The following is a 20145-nucleotide window of genomic DNA, read 5'->3' on the forward strand; positions in this document are numbered from 1 at the left end:
TTTCTGGGAGAGAGGAGAAGGCGTGAGGGCGGATGCGCGGGAGATGGGCTGGACACGGTTGAGGGCCTTGTCAACGACTGTGGGTGGAAAGCCTCGGTTAAGGAAGAAGGAGAACATGTCAGAGGAACTGTTTTTGAAGGTAGCATCATCAGAACAGATGCGACAGAGGTGAAGGAAGCGGGGTGTGAGGAGCTGTAGTCGAGGTAGCTGTGGGAGTAGGTAGGCTTGTACTGGATATTGGTGGACAGAATATCACCAGAAATTGAGACAGAGAGATCAAGGAAGGGAAGGGAAGTGTCAGAGATGGACCATGTGATAATGTTGGAGGGGTAGAGATTGGAAGCAAAATTAATAAATTTTTCCAGGTCCCGACGAGAGCATGAAGCAGCACCGAAGTAATCATCGATGTACTGGAGAAAGACTTGTGGAAGGGGGCCAGAGTAGGACTGGAACAAGAAATGTTCCATATACCCCATAAAGAGACAGGCATAGCTGGGGCCCAGGCAGGTACCCACAGCCACACCTTTTATTTGGAGGAAGTGAGAAGAGTTAAAGGAGAAATTGTTCAGTGTGAGAACAAGTTCAGCCAGACGGAGGAGAGTAGTGGTGGATGGGGATTGTTCAGGCCTCTGTTCGAGGAAGAAGCTAAGGGCCCTCAGAGACCATCCTGGTGGGGGATGGAGGTGTAGAGGGATTGGACGTCCACGGTGAAGAGGTGGTGGTTGGGGCCAGGGAACTGGAAATTGTTGATGTGATGTAAAATGTCCGAGGAATCACGGATGTAGGTGGGAAGGGACTGGACAAGGGGAGAGAGAAGGGAGTCAAGATAACGAGAAATGAGTTCCGTGGGGCAGGAACAGGCTGACACGATCGGTCTGCCGGGACAGACCTGTTTGTGGATTTTGGTAGGAGGTAGAAGCGGGCCGTCCGAGGTTGGGCGACTATGAGGTTGGAAGCTGTGGGAGGAAGATCTCCAGAGGAGATGAGGTCAGTGACAGTCCTGGAAACAATTGCTTGATGTTCAGTGGTGGGGTCATGGTCCAGGGAGAGGTAGGAGGAAGTGTCTGCGAGTTGACACTCATCCTCTGCGAGGTAGAGGTCCGTGCGCCAGAGAAACAACCGCACAACCCTTGTCAGTGGGTTTGATGACAATGTCAGGGTTGGACCTGAGAGAACGGTGTGCAGTAAGTTCAGAGAGAGACAGACTAGAATGGGTGAGAGAAGCAGAGAAATTGAGACAACTAATGTCACGCCAACAGTTCTCAATGAAAAGATCAAGTGTAGGTAAGAATCCAGAGGGAGGGGTCCAGGTGGAGGGAGAGTATTGGAGGTGGGTAAAAGGATCAGATGAACGGGGCGAGGACTCCTGCCCAAAGAAGTGAGCACGGAGACGGAGGTGGTGGAAGAAGAGTTCAGCATCGTGACGAGCCCGAAATTCATTGAGATGAGGGCGTAAAGGTATGAAACTAAGTCCTTTGCTGAGCACTGAACATTCAGCATCGGAGAGGGGAAGGTCAGGGGGTATAGTGAATACACGGCCAGAGCTGGGATTGGAAGACGGGGTGGGGACGGAGGGACAGGCAGAGGTGGAGGGTCCTGGATGGGTGTTGGTGTCGATGAGTTGTTGGAGCTTGCGTTCCTTAGCACTTGGGAGAAAGAGAAAAAGTTTTTTGTTGAGGCGTCGGATGAGACGAAGAATAAAATGAGACTGGGGGCATGCGCAGCTTTGGAAAAGAGTGCGGTGGTGCTGCTGGAGGGAGAGGTCAAGTGTGTTCATATGGCGGCACATAGCACTGAGTGTGGACCTCAGAACGTGATGGGAACAGCAGTCCGAGAAACGTTTTATGTCCCGGAAATACCTGTAATCCTGGGTGGGTTCGAAACATGAGGGATGGAATTTCAGTTGAAATCCACGTGGTGTAAGTTGAATACGGAGACAGTCACTGAGAAAGGAGATATGGCTGTGAAAGCGGGTTTTAGTAAACACCTTGTAAAACACCAGGAGAGAAGTGGAAAGCAATGAAGGTGAACAAGGCAAAAGAGAGATACGGAAATCCTGCATCCGCAGTTTTTTGTTTTTATCTTTGTGTTTAATTGACTGCCACTTCTCTTCAAGAAATGCCTACCTTGAAGAAGTACTGCTCTTCTCTCCGACAGGATTTCCGTATCTCGCTTTTGCCTTGTTCACCTTCATTGCTTTCCACTTCTCTCCTGGTGTTTGACAAGGTGTTTACTAAAACCCGCTTTCACAGCCATATTTCCTTTCTCAGTGACTGTCTCCGTCTCCGACTTACCCTACGTGGATTTCAACTGAAATTCCATCTCTCATGTTTCGAACCCACCCAGGATTACAGGTATCTCCGGGACATAAAACGTTTCTCAGACTGCTGTTCCCGTCGCGTTCTGAGATCCACGCTCAGTGCCATGTGCCGCCATATGAACACACTCGACCTCTCCCTCCAGCAGCACTGCCGCACCCTTTTTCAAAGCTGCACGTGCCCCCAGTTTCATTTATCCTTCGTCTCATCCGACACCTCAACAAGAAACTTTTTCTCTTTTCAAGTGCTAAGGAACGCAAGCTCCAACAACTCATCAACACCAACACCCATTTGGGCCCTCCACCCCTGCCTGTCCCTTCATCCCCACCCCATCTTCCAATCCCAGTCCCGGCCGTGTATTCGCTATACCCCCTGACCTTCCCCTCTCCGACGCTGAACGTTCAGTGCTCAGCAAAGGACTTAGTTTCATACCCTTACGCTCTCACCTGAATGAATTTGTGGGCTCGTCACGATGCTGAACTCTTCTTCCACCGCCTTCGTCTCTCTGCTCACTTCTTTGGGCAGGAGTCCTCCACCTGGACCTCTCCCTCTGGATTCTTACCTTCTCTTGATCTTTTCTTGAGAACTGTCGGCATGACATTAGTCGTCTCAATTTCTCTGCTCCTCTCACCCATTCTAGTCTGTCTCTCTCCGTTCTCTCAGGTCCAACCCTAACATTGTCATCAAACCTGCTGACCAGGTGGTGCAGTTGTTGTCTGGCTCACGGACCTCTACCTCGCAGAGGCTGAGCGTCAACTCGCAGACACTTCCTCCTACTTCTCCCTGGACCATGACCCCACCACTGAACATCAAGCAATTGTTTCCAGGACTGTCACTGACCTCATCTCCTCTGGAGATCTTCCTCCCACAGTTTCCAATCTCATAGTCGCCCAACCTCGGACGGCCCGCTTCTACCTCCTACCCAAAATCCACAAACAGGTCTGTCCCGGCAGACCGATCGTGTCAGCCTGTTCCTGCCCCACGGAACTCATTTCTCGCTATCTTGACTCCCTTCTCTCTCCCCTTGTCCAGTCCCTTCCCACCTACATCCGTGATTTCTCTGACACCTTACGTCACATCAACAATTTCCAGTTCCCTGGCCCCAACCACCACCTCTTCACCGTGGACGTCCAATCCCTCTACACCTCCATCCCCCACCAGGATGGTATCTGAGGGCCCTTAGCTTCTTCCTCGAACAGAGGCCTGAACAATCCCCATCCACCACTACTCTCCTCCGTCTGGCTGAACTTGTTCTCACACTGAACAATTTCTCCTTTAACTCCTCTCACTTCCTCCAAATAAAAGGTGTGGCTATGGGTATCCGCATGAGCCCCAGGTATGCCTGTCTCTTTATGGGGTATGTGGAACATTTTTTTGTTCCAGTCCTACTCCGGCCCCTTCCCACAACTCTTTCTCCGGTACATCGATGATTACTTCGGTGCTGCTTCATGCTCTCGTCGGGACCTGGAAAAATTAATTAATTTTACTTCCAATCTCCACCCCTCCATCATTTTCACATGGTCCATCTCTGACATTTCCCATCCCTTCCTTGACCTCTCTGTCTCAATTTCTGGTGATAGACTGTCCACCAATATCCATTACAAGCTTACCAACTCCCACAGCTACCTCGACTACAGCTCCTCACACCCCGCTTCCTGTAAGGACTCCATCCCATTCTCTCAGTTCCTTCGCCTCCGTCACATCTGTTCTGATGATGCTACCTTCAAAAACAGTTCCTCTGACATGTCCTCCTTCTTCCTTAACTGAGGTTTTCCACCCACGGTCGTTGACAGGGCCCTCAACTGTGTACAGCCCATCTCCCCCGCATCCGCTCTCACACCTTCTCCCTCCCAGAACCATGATAGGGTCCCCCTTGTCCTCACTTTCACTCCACCATCCTCCGCATTCAAAGGATCATCCTCCGCCATTTCTGCCAACTCCAGCATGATGCCACCACCAAACACATCTTCCCTTCATCCCCCCCCCCCCCCCCCCCCCGGCGGCATTCCATAGGGATCGTTCCCTCCGGGACACCCTGGTCCACTCCTCCATCACCCCCTACTCCTCAACCCCCACCTTTGGCACCTCCCCATGCCCACGCAAAAGATGCAACACCTGCCCCTTCACTTCCTCTCTCCTCACCATCCAAGGACCCAAACACTCCTTTCAAGTGAAGCAGCATTTCACTTGCATTTCCCCCAACTTAGTTTATTGCGTTTGTTGCTCCCAATGCGGTCTCCTCTACATTGGAGAGACCAAACGTAAACTGGGCGACCGCTTTGCAGAACACCTGCGGTCTGTCCGCAAGAATGACGCAAAGAATGCCATTTTAACGCTCCACCCTATTCTCTTGCCCACATGTCTGTCCTTGGCTTGCTGCATTGTTCCAGTGAAGCTCAACGCAAACTGGAGGCACAGCACCTCATCTTCCAACTAGGCACTTAACAGCGTTCCGGACTGAATATTGAATTCAACAACCTTAGGTCTTGAACTCCCTCCTCCATCCCCTAACCCCTTTCTATTTCTTCCCCCCTCCCTTTTGTTTTTTCCAATAATTTACATAGATTTTTCTTTTCCCACCTATTTCCATTATTTTTAAATCTATATCTTTTATGCCCTGTTAGCCTTATTTCACCCCACCCCCACTAGAGCTGTACCTTGTGTGTCCTGCCATCCATTCTTAATTAGCACATTCTCTTAGGTAATATCACCACCTTCAACACCTCTTTGTTCTTTTGTCTCTGACATCTTTTGATTATCTGCTCCTATCATTGCTTGCTTGTCCCTACAACCACCACCCCCCCCACTTCTCTCCCCCCACCACCCCCCATCTTAAACCAGTTTATATTTCACCCCTCTCCTAATTTTACTCAGTTCTGTTGAAGGGTGATGAGGACTCGAAACGTCAGCTTTGTTCTTCTCCGCCGATACTGCCAGACCAGCTGAGTTTTTCCAGGTAATTCTGTCTTTGTTTTGGATTTCCAGCAACCGCAGTTTTTTGTTTTTATTTTTGCCTCTTTCTTTTTCTGGCCTGTTGAGAAAGACAGTCTACATGTGGACTGTGATAAAAGCAAAATACTGCAGATACTGGAAATCTGGAAAAAAAAACAAAATACTGGAAAGACTCAGCAAGTCTAACAGCACCTGTAGAGAGAAAAACAGAATTAACGTTTTGAGTCCGTATGACTCTTCTTTTGAATGTGTGAAATGACCCTTCACCAAGTCTCAGGCTTCCTGCCAGCAAGACAGTGAAAATGCAAAACCATTTCATGAGGAGCAATTCATAACTTACCAAGCACCTTGAGCCTTTAAAGTCAAATATCTTGGAATATAACATGACAAAGCTGTAAGATTGCTCACTCTTCCAAATGCATTCTAATTAGTTTGAAGAAGCAATCTATGCACTTTGCCCTGGATTGTGTCGAGCTTGAGCTGCACTCTGCAGGAAAGCAGAGAGTATTCCATCACACTCCTGACTTTTGTATTGTAGTTGTTTGGCAGGCATGAGGTGAGTTACTTGTCATAAAATTCCCAGCCTCTGACCCGGTCTTGTGGCTACAGTATATAAATGACTGGCCCAGTTAATTTTCTGGAAAATGCTAATCCTCCAGATATTGATGGTGTGGGATTTGGAAATGGTATTGCCATTGAGCATCAAGGGAGATAGTTAGATTCTCTCTTGTTGACGCTGGTGATTGGTGCTAAACAGGTATCATTGGCATAATAATTACCACATTAGTAGTCCAAGCCTGAATGTTTTCCGGGCGTTGGTACAGTATCTGTGTAGTTGCGAATGATACTTAACATAGTGCAATCATCAGTAGACATCTCCACTTCTGACCTTAAGCAACTGAAGATGTTTGGGCCTAAGGCACTACCCTGAGGAATTCCTGTAGCAAAGTCCTGAGGCCGAGATTCATTGGTCTCCAATATCCCCAATCATTTTCCTTGTCGTAAGCAGATGTGTGAGGACAAGATCATCAGCCATTTCCTTAGTTTGGATCCCTTCAGGCTTGTTGCCTCTTCAGACTTGTTGCCTCCCCAGACTTGGCCAGTTTGATCAATGGTGGAACCATGAAATTGTGGTAGTGGACATATCTGCCACAAGGCATACATTCAGTACACTTGCATGCTACCGTTTCATCCTAGTAATGATCAACATGGAGGGATATTGATTTGTTATGCAGTGTGATAGATGGTGATTAGCAAAAATTTAACATGGCATTTGACTTCATGGTGACCAGTCACCATGTTGGCTCTGAGGCCACTGCCTTTGGACTGTGTAATGCTATCCAGAGATGGTGATGCAGGAATAACAACAGAAAACACTGGAATGATCAGCAGGTCAGACCGTGCCTTTGGAGAAATAAATAGTTAATGTTTCAGGTCGATGACCTTATATCAGAGTTCTGATGAAAAGTCATCAACCTGGAGCATTAACTCTGTTTCTTAGACCTACTGTGCTTTTCCAGCATTTTCCTGTTTTTATACCTGGCTTCCAGCATCCTTGCAGTATTTGGCTTTTGTAATGGTGATGCTGGATCTGAATCTAAGTGCGATTGGCCTGTGAGCCAGAAGGACTTGTTATTACTGAACTTAAGAGTGATTGTTTACAGTTTGGTGGTTTGCTGAACCACTTCAAAGTAGCATTAAGAGTCAGCCTGGGTGAGGGTGACAGGATATTGATTTTTGCAACAATCCAGAAGTTGTGGTACTGTAATTGAAATTGTTAAAATGTGTTTAGAACTCAGGCCTCTGGTTAGTACCCTTATCACTAGTCTACTTTATCCTGTCCAGTAGATTTAAAATACTTTTTAACATGTGTTGGAATTGCTTTAAAAGAACAAAGTTTCAATAGTTCCTCATTGTCCAAGCATTCTGTAAATTTAAAATGATTGCAGAGCCTGCCTGAGCCAGTCCTGAAGCAACTAACATGCTGCTGTACTGACACAGTAATAAGCTGATATATTCAGCACAAGCTCCATCCTGTGGAACAGCAGGATGTTTAAACACTCTTGCATCAGATGTGTAAGAGACTGGCTCTACGATACTACAATTCAGGACAAGCTTTAAATTTGATGCAGCGTTCAGCTGATTATTTGAGTTGATCTTAATAGATCTCTAAATTTATCATCTTTGTTCCACCAACAGATTAGGATAAACTCTAATTAAGTCATTCATGCTACAGGGTATAGTGATAATCAGTTTTGAAGGCTAAATCAAACAGTAGGTAAACCATCCATGCATAAACCAGTCAGTTCGAAATGGTTTGTTTTAACATGCAGTATGTTAATATTTTTGTTTTGACAGTTATTCACTTTTATCTAGGACAAGTACTTAATTATTTTATTCCTTTTCATTTTAATTACCGTCAAAACTGTATATTCATGAATTTTGGCTACACTAATCTACTAAATTCCCTTGAAGTACAAAAAAAAGTTCAGACTAGGAGCAGTAGTGAAACTAAGTTTCCATTTGTCACTTACCCATCATAAAACTGTATGACACAGTTAATCTTGTTTCTGTTTAAAAATGCATAAGATAAGTGTAAAATCCAACCAAAGATTTATTGTTTCATTTACAAGTTCCAAAAACCATTTTGCTGTTTTGATTGTGTTTTACTTTTGCCTTGTCAGTTAATTTTATTTTTGATTTACCATTTAATGGAGTACACATTGTGTAGAAAATGTGAGAGAAATGGCATTTGTAATGCAAAATTCAAGATTTTAATTGAAACTATGACTCCTTTGTTAACTTCAAATATATATTTACTGACAGAAAATGTGTTTAGTGAATTCTGCACATTTTATGTGCTTTATAAAGCATTAGCAACCGTGGACTTGTGTTATGGCACAGCCAATGGTAAATGCTAAGCTGTTCAAATCCCAAAGGGAAACTTGAAACAACTGTTTTTGTAATTTGTGTATATTTCGAAATGCGTGTTTTGAATTCAGTAGTAACAAGACCACCAAGTCTTCTAGGTTTCTTACAAAACTAAATTAAACCTTTATTAACTAGAGAAAAAAATGATTTTAAGCACATACATAGGTTTACAAATTACTACTATGATAACTCCTAGCTCCCTAGTTAATCTAACTCCAGTTACACCTCAGTTAAGGCAACAGTGAAATGTACAGATTTCAAAAGACCCAGGCAAAGAAATATGATACCTTGAGCAATCGAATCAAAGTGAGTTTTCTTAACTTCAGTTCTTGCAGTCAGCAGTTTGAGGCTTAAGTGTTTTCACACTGGTTAGATCTTAGAATTCCTTCCCTTGCATGCAGCCTTCTCTTCTTTCTACATATTTTCCCCTTTGAATGGAAATTCCCATTGTTTCACTATGTCTTTGGACTTTACCTCTAATATTAAAAATCTACCATAGTACCAATTTTACCAGTAATCTTTGGGGAAAAATAAACACACTGTTTCTTAACTTCTGGCTAAGTGAAACATTTCACCCCCTCTTTTGAAATCAAGCTAGTCTGATTAATTTAAAAATGCAATTGTTGCCGTTACCCTTCATATTCTAAAACTTCACCCATGTTTACCTACTCAACATTTCAAACCTAGCTTATCTTCTGATATATCAAAGCCTTCAGACCAGCTGCCTTTAATTCAATTGTGTGTGTGTCTATCTCTCTCTCACTCTCTCTCTCTCTCTCTCTCACACCACACACGCGCACATACACTTTTTGCTAATTGGATTTTCTTCTTTTGTTAGTTTTTGCCAAACACAAGGCAATGAAAGTAATTAGATATAGTCCACAAAGGGCCATGCGCACATCTCTCCATCAGTGAGAGACAGTTGGTTATATATAGCTTATGGGGCACCAATCTGCAAGTGTGAGGCAAGGCAAGGAGGCAGACCTCCAAGACCTACCACAGCTAGTACGGGGATTGAACCCTCGCTATTGGCGTAATTCTGTATCACACTTTAGCCGTCTAGCCAACTAAGCTAACCAGTCCCTCACTATCCTTAACTGACAAGACAGGCTGGAACCCCATGCTTTGCCTCTGCTCTTATTACCCATTAACCAGTTGCACGTATGTATGTGAGAGCAGCGCAGTCTAGTTTTTTCTCTTGCTTTCTGCTGTTTCTCTTCCCTTGTTCCCAGTCACAAGTGGAGCACCATTCCATGTGGAATGCAGATGTGAGCCACTGTGTTGCCATTGTGTAGCACTATATTTTTGAGGCTCCATTGGATTACAGTATATTGCTATTCCAATCTGAATAGTTCTAATCTCAGTTACTTGCAACATTCCTTCGATTGCTAAAACTCAGAGTAATTGGAAATATCTTTCATCCACAGTGAAATCATATAGAGAAACTGTATCCTTGCTAAATCTTGCCCACTAATGGCACTTCTCTATTTTCTTTATAATGTAAAATATTGTTGGTTTTATAGAATTAGGTGTTCATAATAATCCTATCACTAATAATAACAGGAGAAATATTACTGAACATCTTAAGGCTTCAGACTTCCTGTTACTGATGGTACTTTGGTAAACCCTGTATATGGAGGTTGAATGAGGGATTAAAAAGGACTTTGTGTAGGTATAGTTCCTTTATCTTTGAATTGAATTTAACCATATATTTACATAGCTCCTCCCAAACTTGCACCACAGATTCCAGAAGATTTAGGTTTGTCCCCCGCACTCTGCCTTGAACACATGATCCAGGCTGACACTTCAGTACAGCACTGAAAGTGTTGCACAGTTGGAAGTGTCATCTTTCTGATGAGATGTTAAACCGAAGCCCTGTTATCCCCTCGGGTGAATGTAAAATATCCCATGGTACAACTTGATGAAGAGCTGCCGTTTCATGACCAACATTAATTCCTCAACCAATCTCGCTGAAGTAGTTTATCTAGTCATTTATTTCATTGCTGCTATTGAGACCTGACTGTGTGCAAATTTGCTGTTGTTTTTCCTCCTCCACAATAGTAACTGCACTTTCTAATTTCACAAAATAAAATCATTTAGCTGTGAATTTTCTTGGGAATATTCTGAGGTCACAAAAGGTGCAGTATAAATCCAAGTTCTTGCTTTCTTACTTGTGTTAATTGTGACTGTTACTTGTAGGAAAATGTTTTATGAACACAAAATATGAGATTTATCTTTATTAAATGATAAATATTTTGTATTTGTGTTTTCTTAGATTCAACTCAGCAGGAATATTCTGAAACTAGTGAAGATCCAGAAGTAGAAGTTACTATTGAAGGTAGTAATTCGGTTTTTGGATGTTTAACTTGTTTGGAAATGTACACAGTGCTATATCCATGTTGAATGTTCACTTATGAGTTTGGCATTCAGTTTTGGTTTCCCTATTTTAATCCAAAACACTTGTGTTCTATAATCTGTAAATAGCTACATATGGAGCTGGATGTTTTTGTTTCTCCAGAAGTTTTATTCCTGCGTTTCTGACATGGTCTTTTCCTCTTTCATTTATTAAAATATGTTGGGGGTATCATTTTGTTTATCATAATCCAAAATCTTAAATTAGTCGAGAATTTTAGAAAATGACATAAGAAACTCTTGATTCTTGAAAACAAAATAACTTGTTACTCTTCTAGCTGAAGAGCTTGAAGGGTGTAACAAGGTGGATGTTGATAGGATATTTCCCCGGCTGGTAATCTAGAACCAGGGGACATAGAATAAGGGGGTAAGCCATTTATGATTGAGATAAGGAGGAATTTCTTCACTCAGAGGGTGTTAAATCTTTGGAATTCTCTACCCCAGAGAGCTGTGGAAGCTCAATCATTGAATATGCTCAAGACAGAAATTGATAAACATGCAGATACTAATGACATCGAGAGACATGGGGATAGTGGGGAAAAAATGGTGTGGAGGTAGGTGATTAGCCATTATCTGTTTGAATGGCAGAGTAGGCTTGACAGGCTGAATGCCCTTTCCTGCTCCTATGTACCTACGTTAACTGAAGAGCTTCATGATTTCTTCAGTTGTGAAGGACAAATACTTGATTAAAAGTAATATTTTTGGGAGTCAAACTACCAGGGGTAAAAACTTTGAGCTACCAAGCTTAACAAAAGCATGTATTGGAGTCTGTCTTCTGGAGTAGTGGTAGTGCAGCTTTGAAAAATGGGATTTTCCCATCTGTCTGTATACTCTTGACAAATGACACAAAAAGCCATGAGTGAGAAGGAGGCTTAGTAACTGGAGTTGTCATAATAGAAACTTCCTCGGTTCATCAAAATTAAAAATTGTGGTATGTTATTCCTTGAATCTGTTATATCTAGTGAAAAAAAGTATGGATATGACATGGATAGGCAGAGATTAATATGGTGGAGAGAGGGTATGCAATAGAATATGGTGGAATAACAAAAATATATAATCAAAATAATTGTAGAGAAAATGAGGATATGATGGGAGAGGAAGAAGGCACACAAAGAGAAGGTTTTGAGGGGGTGGTGGTAGAGAAGATTATGGGAAAGCAAGAGGAGGGTGGAAAAGAAAGAGGCAAAAATTCATCCCAATTTCAGATAAAACGTTGAAAACAAAGTAATGTTTAAAAACTCACTAAACTAGGTTGTAAAATTGTATATAAAAACAAAAAATTGCGGATGCTGGAAATCCAAAACAAAAAGAGAATTACTTGGAAAAACTCAGCAGGTCTGGCAGCATCGGCGGAGAAGAAAAGAGTTCACGTTTCAAGTCCCCGTGACCCTTCAACAGAACTGAGTGAATATTAGGAGAGGGGTAAAATATAAGCTGGTTTAAAGTGTGGGAGAGGTGCTGGAGAGAAGTGGGGCGGGGGTGTGGTTGTAGGGACAAGGAATCAGTGATAGGAGCAGATAATCAAAAGATGTCACAGACAGAAGAACAAAGAGATGTTGAAGATGGTGATATTATCTAAACAAATGTGCTAATTAAGAATGGATGGCAGGACACTCAAGGTACAGCTCTAGTTGGGGTGGGGTGGAAAGGCTAACAGGGCATAAAAGATATAGATTTAAAAATAATGGAAATAGGTGGGAAAAGAAAATTCTATATAAGTTATTGGAAAAAACAAAAGGAAGGGGGGAAGAAACGGAAAGGAGGTGGGGATGGAGGAGGGAGTTCAAGCTCTAAAGTTGTTGAATTCATTATTCAGTCCGGAAGGCTGTAAAGTGCCTAGTCGTGGGATGAGGTGCTGTTCCTCCAGTTTGCGTTGGGCCTCACTGGAACAATGCAGCAAGCCAAGGACAGACATGTGGGCAAGAGAGCAAGGGGAATGTTAAAACGACAAGCGACAGGGAGGTTTGGGTCTTTCTTGCGGACAGACCGCAGGTGTTCTGCAAAGCGATCGCCCAGTTTACGTTTGGTCTCTCCAATGTAGAGGAGACCGCATTGGGAGCAACGAACGCAGTAAACTAAGGGGAAATGCAAGTGAAATGCTGCTTCACTTGAAAGGAGTGTTTGGGCCCTTGGACGGTGAGGAGAGAGGAAGTGAAGGGGCAGGTGTTGCATCTTTTGCGTGGGCATGGGGAGGTGCCATGGGTGGGGGTTGAGGAGTAAGGGGTGATGGAGGAGTGGACCAGGGTGTCCCGGAGGGAACGATCCCTATGGAATGCCGCCGGGGGGGTGAAGGGAAGATGTGTTTGGTGGCAGCATCATGCTGGAGTTGGCGGAAATGACAGAGGATGATCCTTTGAATGCGGAGGCTGGTGGGGTGATAAGTGAGGACAAGGGGGACCCTATCATGTTTCTGGGAGGGAGGAGAAGACGTGAGGGCAGATGTGCCGGAGATGGGCTGGACACGGTTGAGGGCCCTGTCAACGACCGTGGGTGGAAAATCTCGGTTAAGGAAGAAGGAGGACATGTCAGAGGAACTGTTTTTGAAGGTAGCATCATCAGAACAGATGTGACGGAGGCGAAGGAACTGAGAGAATGGGATGGAGTCCTTACAGGAAGCGGGGTGTGAGGAGCTGTAGTCGAGGTAGTAGAGGGATTGGACCTCCATCCCCCACCAGGATGGTCTGAGGGCCCTTAGCTTCTTCGACCTCCATCCCCCACCAGGATGGTCTGAGGGCCCTTAGCTTCTTCGACCTCCATCCCCCACCAGGATGGTCTGAGGGCCCTTAGCTTCTTCCTCGAACAGAGGCCCGAACAATCCCCATCCACCACTATTCTCCTCTGTCTGGCTGAACGTGTTCTCACACTGAACAATTTCTCCTTTAACTCCTCTCATTTCCTCCAAATAAAAGGTGTGGCTATGGGTACCTGCATGGGCCCCAGCTGTGCCTGTCTCTTTATGGGGTATGTGGAACATTCCTTGTTCCAATCCTACTCCAGCCCCCTCCCACAATTCTCTCTCCGGTACATCGATGATTACTTCGGTGCTGCTTCATGCTCTCGTCGGGACCTGGAAAAATTTATTAATTTTGCTTCCAATCTCCACCCCTCCATCATTTCACATGGTCCATCTCTGACACTTCCCTTCCTTGACCTCTCTGTCTCAATTTCTGGTGATATTCTGTCCACCAATATCCATTACAAGCCTACCAACTCCCACAGCTACCTCGACTACAGCTCCTCACACCCCGCTTCCTGTAAAGACTCCATCCCATTCTCTCAGTTCCTTCGCCTCCGTCGCATCTGTTCTGATGATGCTACCTTCAAAAACAGTTCCTCTGACATGTCCTCCTCCTTGCTTAACCGAGGTTTACCACCCACGGTCGTTGACAGGGCCCTCAACTGTGCCCAGCCCATCACCTGCCCTCACGCCTTCTCCTCCCTCCCAGAAACATGATAGGGTCCCCCTTGTCCTCACTTATCACCCCACCAGCCTCCGCATTCAAAGGATCATCCTCCGCCAACTCCAGCCTGATGCTGCCACCAAGCACATCTTCCCTTCACCCCCCCGGCGGCATTCCGTAGGGATCGTTCCTTCCGGGACACCCTGGTCCACTCCTCCATCACCCCCTACTCCTCAACCCCCACCTATGACACCTCCCCATGCCCACGCAAAAGATGCAACACCTGCCCCTTCACTTCCTCTCTCCTCACCGTCCAAGGGCCCAAACACTCCTTTCAATTGAAGCAGCATTTCAGATGCATTTCCCCTAACTTAGTGTACTGCATTTGTTGCTCCCAATGCAGTCTCCTCTACATTGGAGAGACCAAACGTAAACTGGGCGACCGCTTTGCAGAACACCTGCGGTCTGTCCGCAAGAAAGACCCAAACCTCCCTGTCGCTTGTCATTTTAACACTCCACCCTGCTCTCTTGCCCACATGTCTGTCCTTGGCTTGCTGCATTGTTCCAGTGAAGCCCAAATCAAACTGGAGGAACAGCACCTCATCTTCCGACTAGGCACTTTACAGCCTTCTGGACTGAATATTGAATTCAACAACTTTGGATCTTGAACTCCCTCCTCCATCCCCACCCCCTTTCCATTTCTTCCCCCTTCCTTTTGTTTTTCCAATAATTTATTTGGATTTTTCTTTTCCCACCTATTTCCATTATTTTTAAATCTATATCTTTTATGGCCGGTTAGCCTTTCCACCCCACCCCCACTAGAGCTGTACCTTGAGTGTCCTGCCATCCATTCTTAATTAGCACATTCGTTTAGATAATATCACCACCTTCAACACCTCTTTGTTCTTCAGTCAGACATCTCTTGATTATCTGCTCCTATCACTGCTTGCTTGTCCCTACAACCACACCAACCCCCCCACCAACTTCTCCTTAAAACCAGCTTATATTTCACCCCTCTCCTAATATTCACTCAGTTCTTTTGAAGGGTCATGAGGACTCGAAACTTTAACTCTTCTCCGCCGTTGCTGCCAAACCTGCTGAGTTTTTCAAGCTAATTCTGTTTTTGTTTTGTAAAATTGTATGTCTAGTACACTTGGTACTTTGTAAGACTATCACTGAGTCTGAATTAATTGACATTTTCAACACGATAGATTTGTTGCATACCAGGGATATGGAACAAATGAAGTTGAGGTACAGATCAGCCTTGATTGAAGAGAATGGCAAAACAGGCTTGATGTGCTGAATAGTCTTCTGTTAGAGCAAATTGGCTATACTATGTTTAACTTCTTTGGTACAACTATCCCTTGTTTAGCAATCATAATGTGTTCCTTAAAAAAAAAGGCATGCTAGATGACAATCACTTGTGATAAGGGTGGGTTACATTTTTTTAACCTGTGATTTTTACATTAAAAATATATTGGCTGCTTTGAACCTAACTGGCTCAAGGATCCTGTTAATAACTTCTTCCTCCCTCTGCCTCCTGCTCCCTGCCACTCTTGATCCTCTTGCTGGCTGCCTCTCCCAATGATGATCCTCCTTGCCACCCACCCCTCTTGCTTCCTCCCTCTCACTGATTCCCTCCCACTTGCTGCCTACCTCCTGCCCCCTTGCTCACTCCTACTTGCCCTTGCTCGGAAGAGGGGCATGAGTAGGAAGCCGTGGGGGTTTGAGAGAGGGAAGCAGCGAGAGGGAGATGGCAGTTAACCACACAAATACAAAAACGGAGGCAGCACTATTTGGGGAAACTTCCCTAATTACAGACTGTGCTAAAATGAAACCATGCTAATGGAGCATGCTTTAATGGGGGATACCTATGTACAATTTCCCTTTCTTGAGGTTTTAAAGATTGTCTACTCTTGGCATTGTAGCATCGGAGGAGAATTACTAAAATGTATTAGTTTTCACATTTTGGTGTGGAAATTTAGCTCCAACTGGCTAAATAATTTCTCAAAAAAATGCCATTGCAACTGAAGCCAGTTGCACTCTCTGGAAGAAGATAAAGGAACTGGGCTACTAAAACAAAATTCGTAGTGAAAGAGAACAGAGGAATCTTGTTTCTGCTGACTGAGAGCTGAGAGTGTTAGTAGTTGAAAGTAAGCCCCTTGAAAACATTGCCTGTGTAAAAGTCAAACCCTTAACTTTTTGCCTAAAAAATGGGTCTCAAAGATTCGACTTGTAATTGATGGTCTACATGCAACTGGTCATAATGAGTAATAATTCCCTGATATTCTACCTGTAACTAATAGTAATCCTATATCCACTGATATTCACACTGAAACTGTAGCCAGAATCTCCCTGCATTGTACAAGCTGCTGTCAGGTATCCAGGTCATGCAACTTCTAAAAGGCCTCATCTCTCTTGCTGCTTCCTTGGTCTTTGGTTCTGTTTGGAGGTGACAACTCTGACCTGGGAACTTGAGACTGATATTTTATAAGTCAAAACTAGGAAGCACAGACTGACTTGGACAAAGGGTGGTAATTATGGTTTTTAAGTGTTGTAACAGTATCATGATGTTAATATGTTCAGGCTTGTGACTTAGTGCTTCAGCCCCATAGAATCACTCTTAACATGAATCAAAAATGTTCAGCAAGTGATGATACTTGCATCTACACAATTGTTTCTGTTCCAGTATCAATAAAAGTGCAGTATATATTGACCTTCAGGTGTCTATAAAGGATGCTCAATATTAAATTGACCTATTCGGAGGAGTGTGAAGTCTCCATTTTTAAAAAAATATAAATTTCATGGATAGGGTTAAAGGTAAAATTCTTAAACTGTATTTTCTGTTTTCAGACGATGAATATTTCCCCCCAAATAAGCGACCAAGGAATACTGTACAGCCAACAGATGCTGGGGCCACGGTGAAACGGAAAAGTAGGGAGTTCAATTTTGGTGAGTTAATAACTTATACCCTTGAAAAAGTTGCCTTCAATTGCAAGAGAATCAGGAGACATGTCACCAGAAACCTGTTGGATTCCATTTATCCGGTGGTCATACCTCATTAAATAATCTGGAATTTAAATTGTTTATTTTAGAGGGTCTACATGTAAATAATTTTTCAATGAATTTCCACAACCCCCTCCAATAATATGTGCAGCATACCCTAAAAGTAGTTAAACATTTATAAACAATGGATGGATTTTTATAGACTGAGCATGCAATGTCCGCTGACAAACTTCTCATGGGTTGTATATTATTTGCACTGTTTCTCGGTCTTGGCAATTTGGCTTTCCATTGTTGTTATAGTTGGTACAGTAAGTCCCCGCTTTAAGTTGCCCCATTTTAAGTCGTTCCATTTTAATGTCGCGCAGTTTATAGGGCCGGTATTCCATTTTAGAGTCTTGACTTCGTATTAACGTCATTTTGCATCGGTGTGGTGTAGGGTCGCATGACCTAATTCGCATCATTTTAGAGCAAGTGCGAGGAGAGGCGATCGAATGCTTTCGAAGGAACGTGATTTTTTTTCTCTTAAAAACTCTGCAGCAAAGTTCTTAGTGAAGAATATCCAAAGCAACAGGATTTTTTTTACAAGGGAGAAGTTGAAGCTTGGGTTGCTCATCTTTGTGCAGAAAAGGCCCATTTCTTGACTCTGACCCAGGTGTGCCCGCTGTGGAGCTTTACTTTGGGTGAGTCAGAGAAGCCATTTTAAAGTCTGAGAGAGCGAGGCATTTGCTGAAGGTGAGGCAGTGAAGCCATATTAAAGTCCTTTTAGATTGAGATTGTTTCAGGCTTGTGATTTAGTGCTTCAATCCCTTAGAATCACTCTTAAACATGAGTCAGAAACGCCCAGCAAGTGATGGTAGTGAGTCTGCTGCTGCGAAGAAAACAAGAAAAACTATCACCCTAGCAATGAAATTGGAGGTTTTAAAACGCCTTGAGGCTGGAGAACGAGCAGTTGATATTGGTAGAGCGCTTGGACTACCCCCTACGACGGTGAGAACAATCCGTGGTAACGCTGAAAAAATCAAACAAAGTGCGCGAAGCGTTACACCTTTAAGTGCTGGCAGGGTAAGTCGGACCAGAAGCAGCATCATGGAGAATATGGAAAGACTCTTGGCGGTCTGGATTGAAGACCAAAACCAGCGCCAGGTGCCTCTTAGTTTGATGGTCATTCAAGCAAAAGCTAAAAGCCTCTATGACGACTTGCAGAATGAGCAGGGTGAGAGTTCACAGTCAGAAAGTTTCAATGCCAGTCGTGGATGGTTCGAGCGTTTCAAAAAACGTTCCTATCTGCATAGTATTAAAGTGACTGGTGAAGTGACTAGTGCCAATACAGAAGTGGCTGATGAATTTGCTGCCTATTTGAAGAGAATCATTGAAGAAGGTGGCTACTCACCGAAACAAGTCTTTAATGTTGATGAAACGGGGCTTTATTGGAAGCGTATGCCAAAGAAAACTTACATCTCCAGAGAGGAGAAGACGGCGCCAGGATTTAAAGCTGCTAAAGATCGCCTGACTGTTCTGCTTGGTGGGAATGCTGCAGGAGATTTCAAGTTTAAGCCCTTGGTGGTGCACCATTCCGAGACGCCAAGGGCTCTAAGGGGTTATTCCAAGGAACATTGTGTCATTTGGCGTTCAAATAAGAAAGCCTGGATGACTGGAGCACTCTTTCAAGAATGGTTCTCTCTATATGCCATTCCTGCCTGGAGGGAATATTGTGCAAGAGAAAATATCGCTTTCAAGATATTGCTCCTCTTGGATAATTGTCCAGGTCATCCTATCAACCTTGATGACTTGTCTGAAAATGTGAAGGTGATTTTCCTGCCTCCCAACGTGAATTCATTGCTACAGCCCATGGCTCAGGGAGTAATAGCAGCATTCAAAGCCTACTACCTGCGCCGCACCTTTTCCCAGCTCCTCAGTGAAACTGATGGTGAGAATGCGCCATCAGTCAGGGAATTTTGGCGTGGCTACAATATCCTCAAGGGCATCAACAATATTGCTGATTCATGGGATGAAGTCACGTCGTCATGTCTGAACGGTGTGTGGCAGAAGATGTGGCCTGAGTGTGTCAGTGACCACGGAGGTTCTCATGACACTGTCCCTGAGGTTCAGCATGAAATCCTCACCTTGGCAAGGGAAGTTGGTTTTGATGAAGTGGATGAGGCTGACGTGGTGGAATTGCTCAAGTCCCACGGAGAGGAATTGTCCAATGAGGACTTAATGCAGCTAGAGAGTCAACGAGCAGAAGAGGAAGACCGCACTGAAATACCACCCCCTCAAATTTTGTCAACAAAACGACTTTCAAGAGCTTTCCAAATCATGGAAGAGGCAATGGAAATCTTCACAGAGGATGACCCAAACAGAGAACGCAGTGCCAAAGTGAACAGGGCAATCAACGATGGCATTAACTGCTACAAAGAGATCTACCAGCAGAAGAAAGAGAAAACCGTCCAACAGTCCTTGGATAAATTTTTCAAGGTTGTTGACAGCCCTGGCTCTCTGACCCATTAACTGTAACTCTACCAGGACCTGGCTGTTCAACCTATACTGCCTTCAATTCAAAACTAAAATCACTCCAGCTTCAGTCATTGAGCTTCTGTATGCAGAAGATGCCAATGTCTGCACTCAGTGCATGAGAAAATAGGCCTTTCATGACTAACATCCAGAAAACAAAGGTCATCTTCCACCCATCTCCCAAAGCACAACAGCATATCCTGTCAATTAAGATCAATGTGGACCATCCTTCACACATTATAAGCTCCTTCTTTAATGAAGGCAGACATGGTAGTGATGATTAATTCCGTTGTCTGTGTGTCAACTCAGCCTTCGGCCAATTGAGGATAAGAGCATTTAAGGACCAGGGTCTCAAACCTGAGACTAAGGTCATGGTTCACTGGGCAGCAGCAGTCATCTTTGCACTCCTACCTATGTTTCTGTGACTTGGACAACCTGCAGCAGGCACCTCAAGGTTCTAACGATAGTGTCTTCAAAAGAACCTCCAATCCAGTGGCAAGAAAGGTGGTTGAACAGCCAGGTCTTCTCCCAAGCCAGCATGCCCAACACCGAGGCGCTAATCACTCAAAGCCACTTCCATTGAAACACTTTAGGGATGTCCTCAAAACATCCCT

At 44.2% G+C, this 20145-nt stretch overlaps 2 protein-coding genes across 10 annotated transcripts in view; both read left to right on the forward strand.

Annotated features, from left to right (window-relative positions):
• Positions 1 to 20145, forward strand: part of LOC121283176 (general transcription factor II-I-like) — a 194479-nt gene that overhangs the window by 113902 nt on the left and 60432 nt on the right. For all 9 annotated transcript variants that reach the window (XM_041197396.1, XM_041197395.1, XM_041197397.1 and 6 more), the window contains 2 exons: positions 10477 to 10539; positions 16868 to 16966. In XM_041197396.1, coding sequence (XP_041053330.1) covers positions 10477 to 10539; positions 16868 to 16966 — 162 coding nt within the window. The remainder of the gene's footprint in view (positions 1 to 10476; positions 10540 to 16867; positions 16967 to 20145) is intronic.
• LOC121283256 (tigger transposable element-derived protein 1-like) lies at positions 17846 to 19528 on the forward strand. The gene has a single exon (XM_041197640.1). It carries the CDS (start codon positions 17846 to 17848, stop codon positions 19526 to 19528), a length of 1683 nt encoding a protein of 560 aa, XP_041053574.1.

The sequence above is a fragment of the Carcharodon carcharias genome, chromosome 10 (genome assembly GCF_017639515.1).
Source record: "Carcharodon carcharias isolate sCarCar2 chromosome 10, sCarCar2.pri, whole genome shotgun sequence".
In the NCBI taxonomy this organism is placed as follows: Eukaryota; Metazoa; Chordata; class Chondrichthyes; order Lamniformes; family Lamnidae; genus Carcharodon; species Carcharodon carcharias.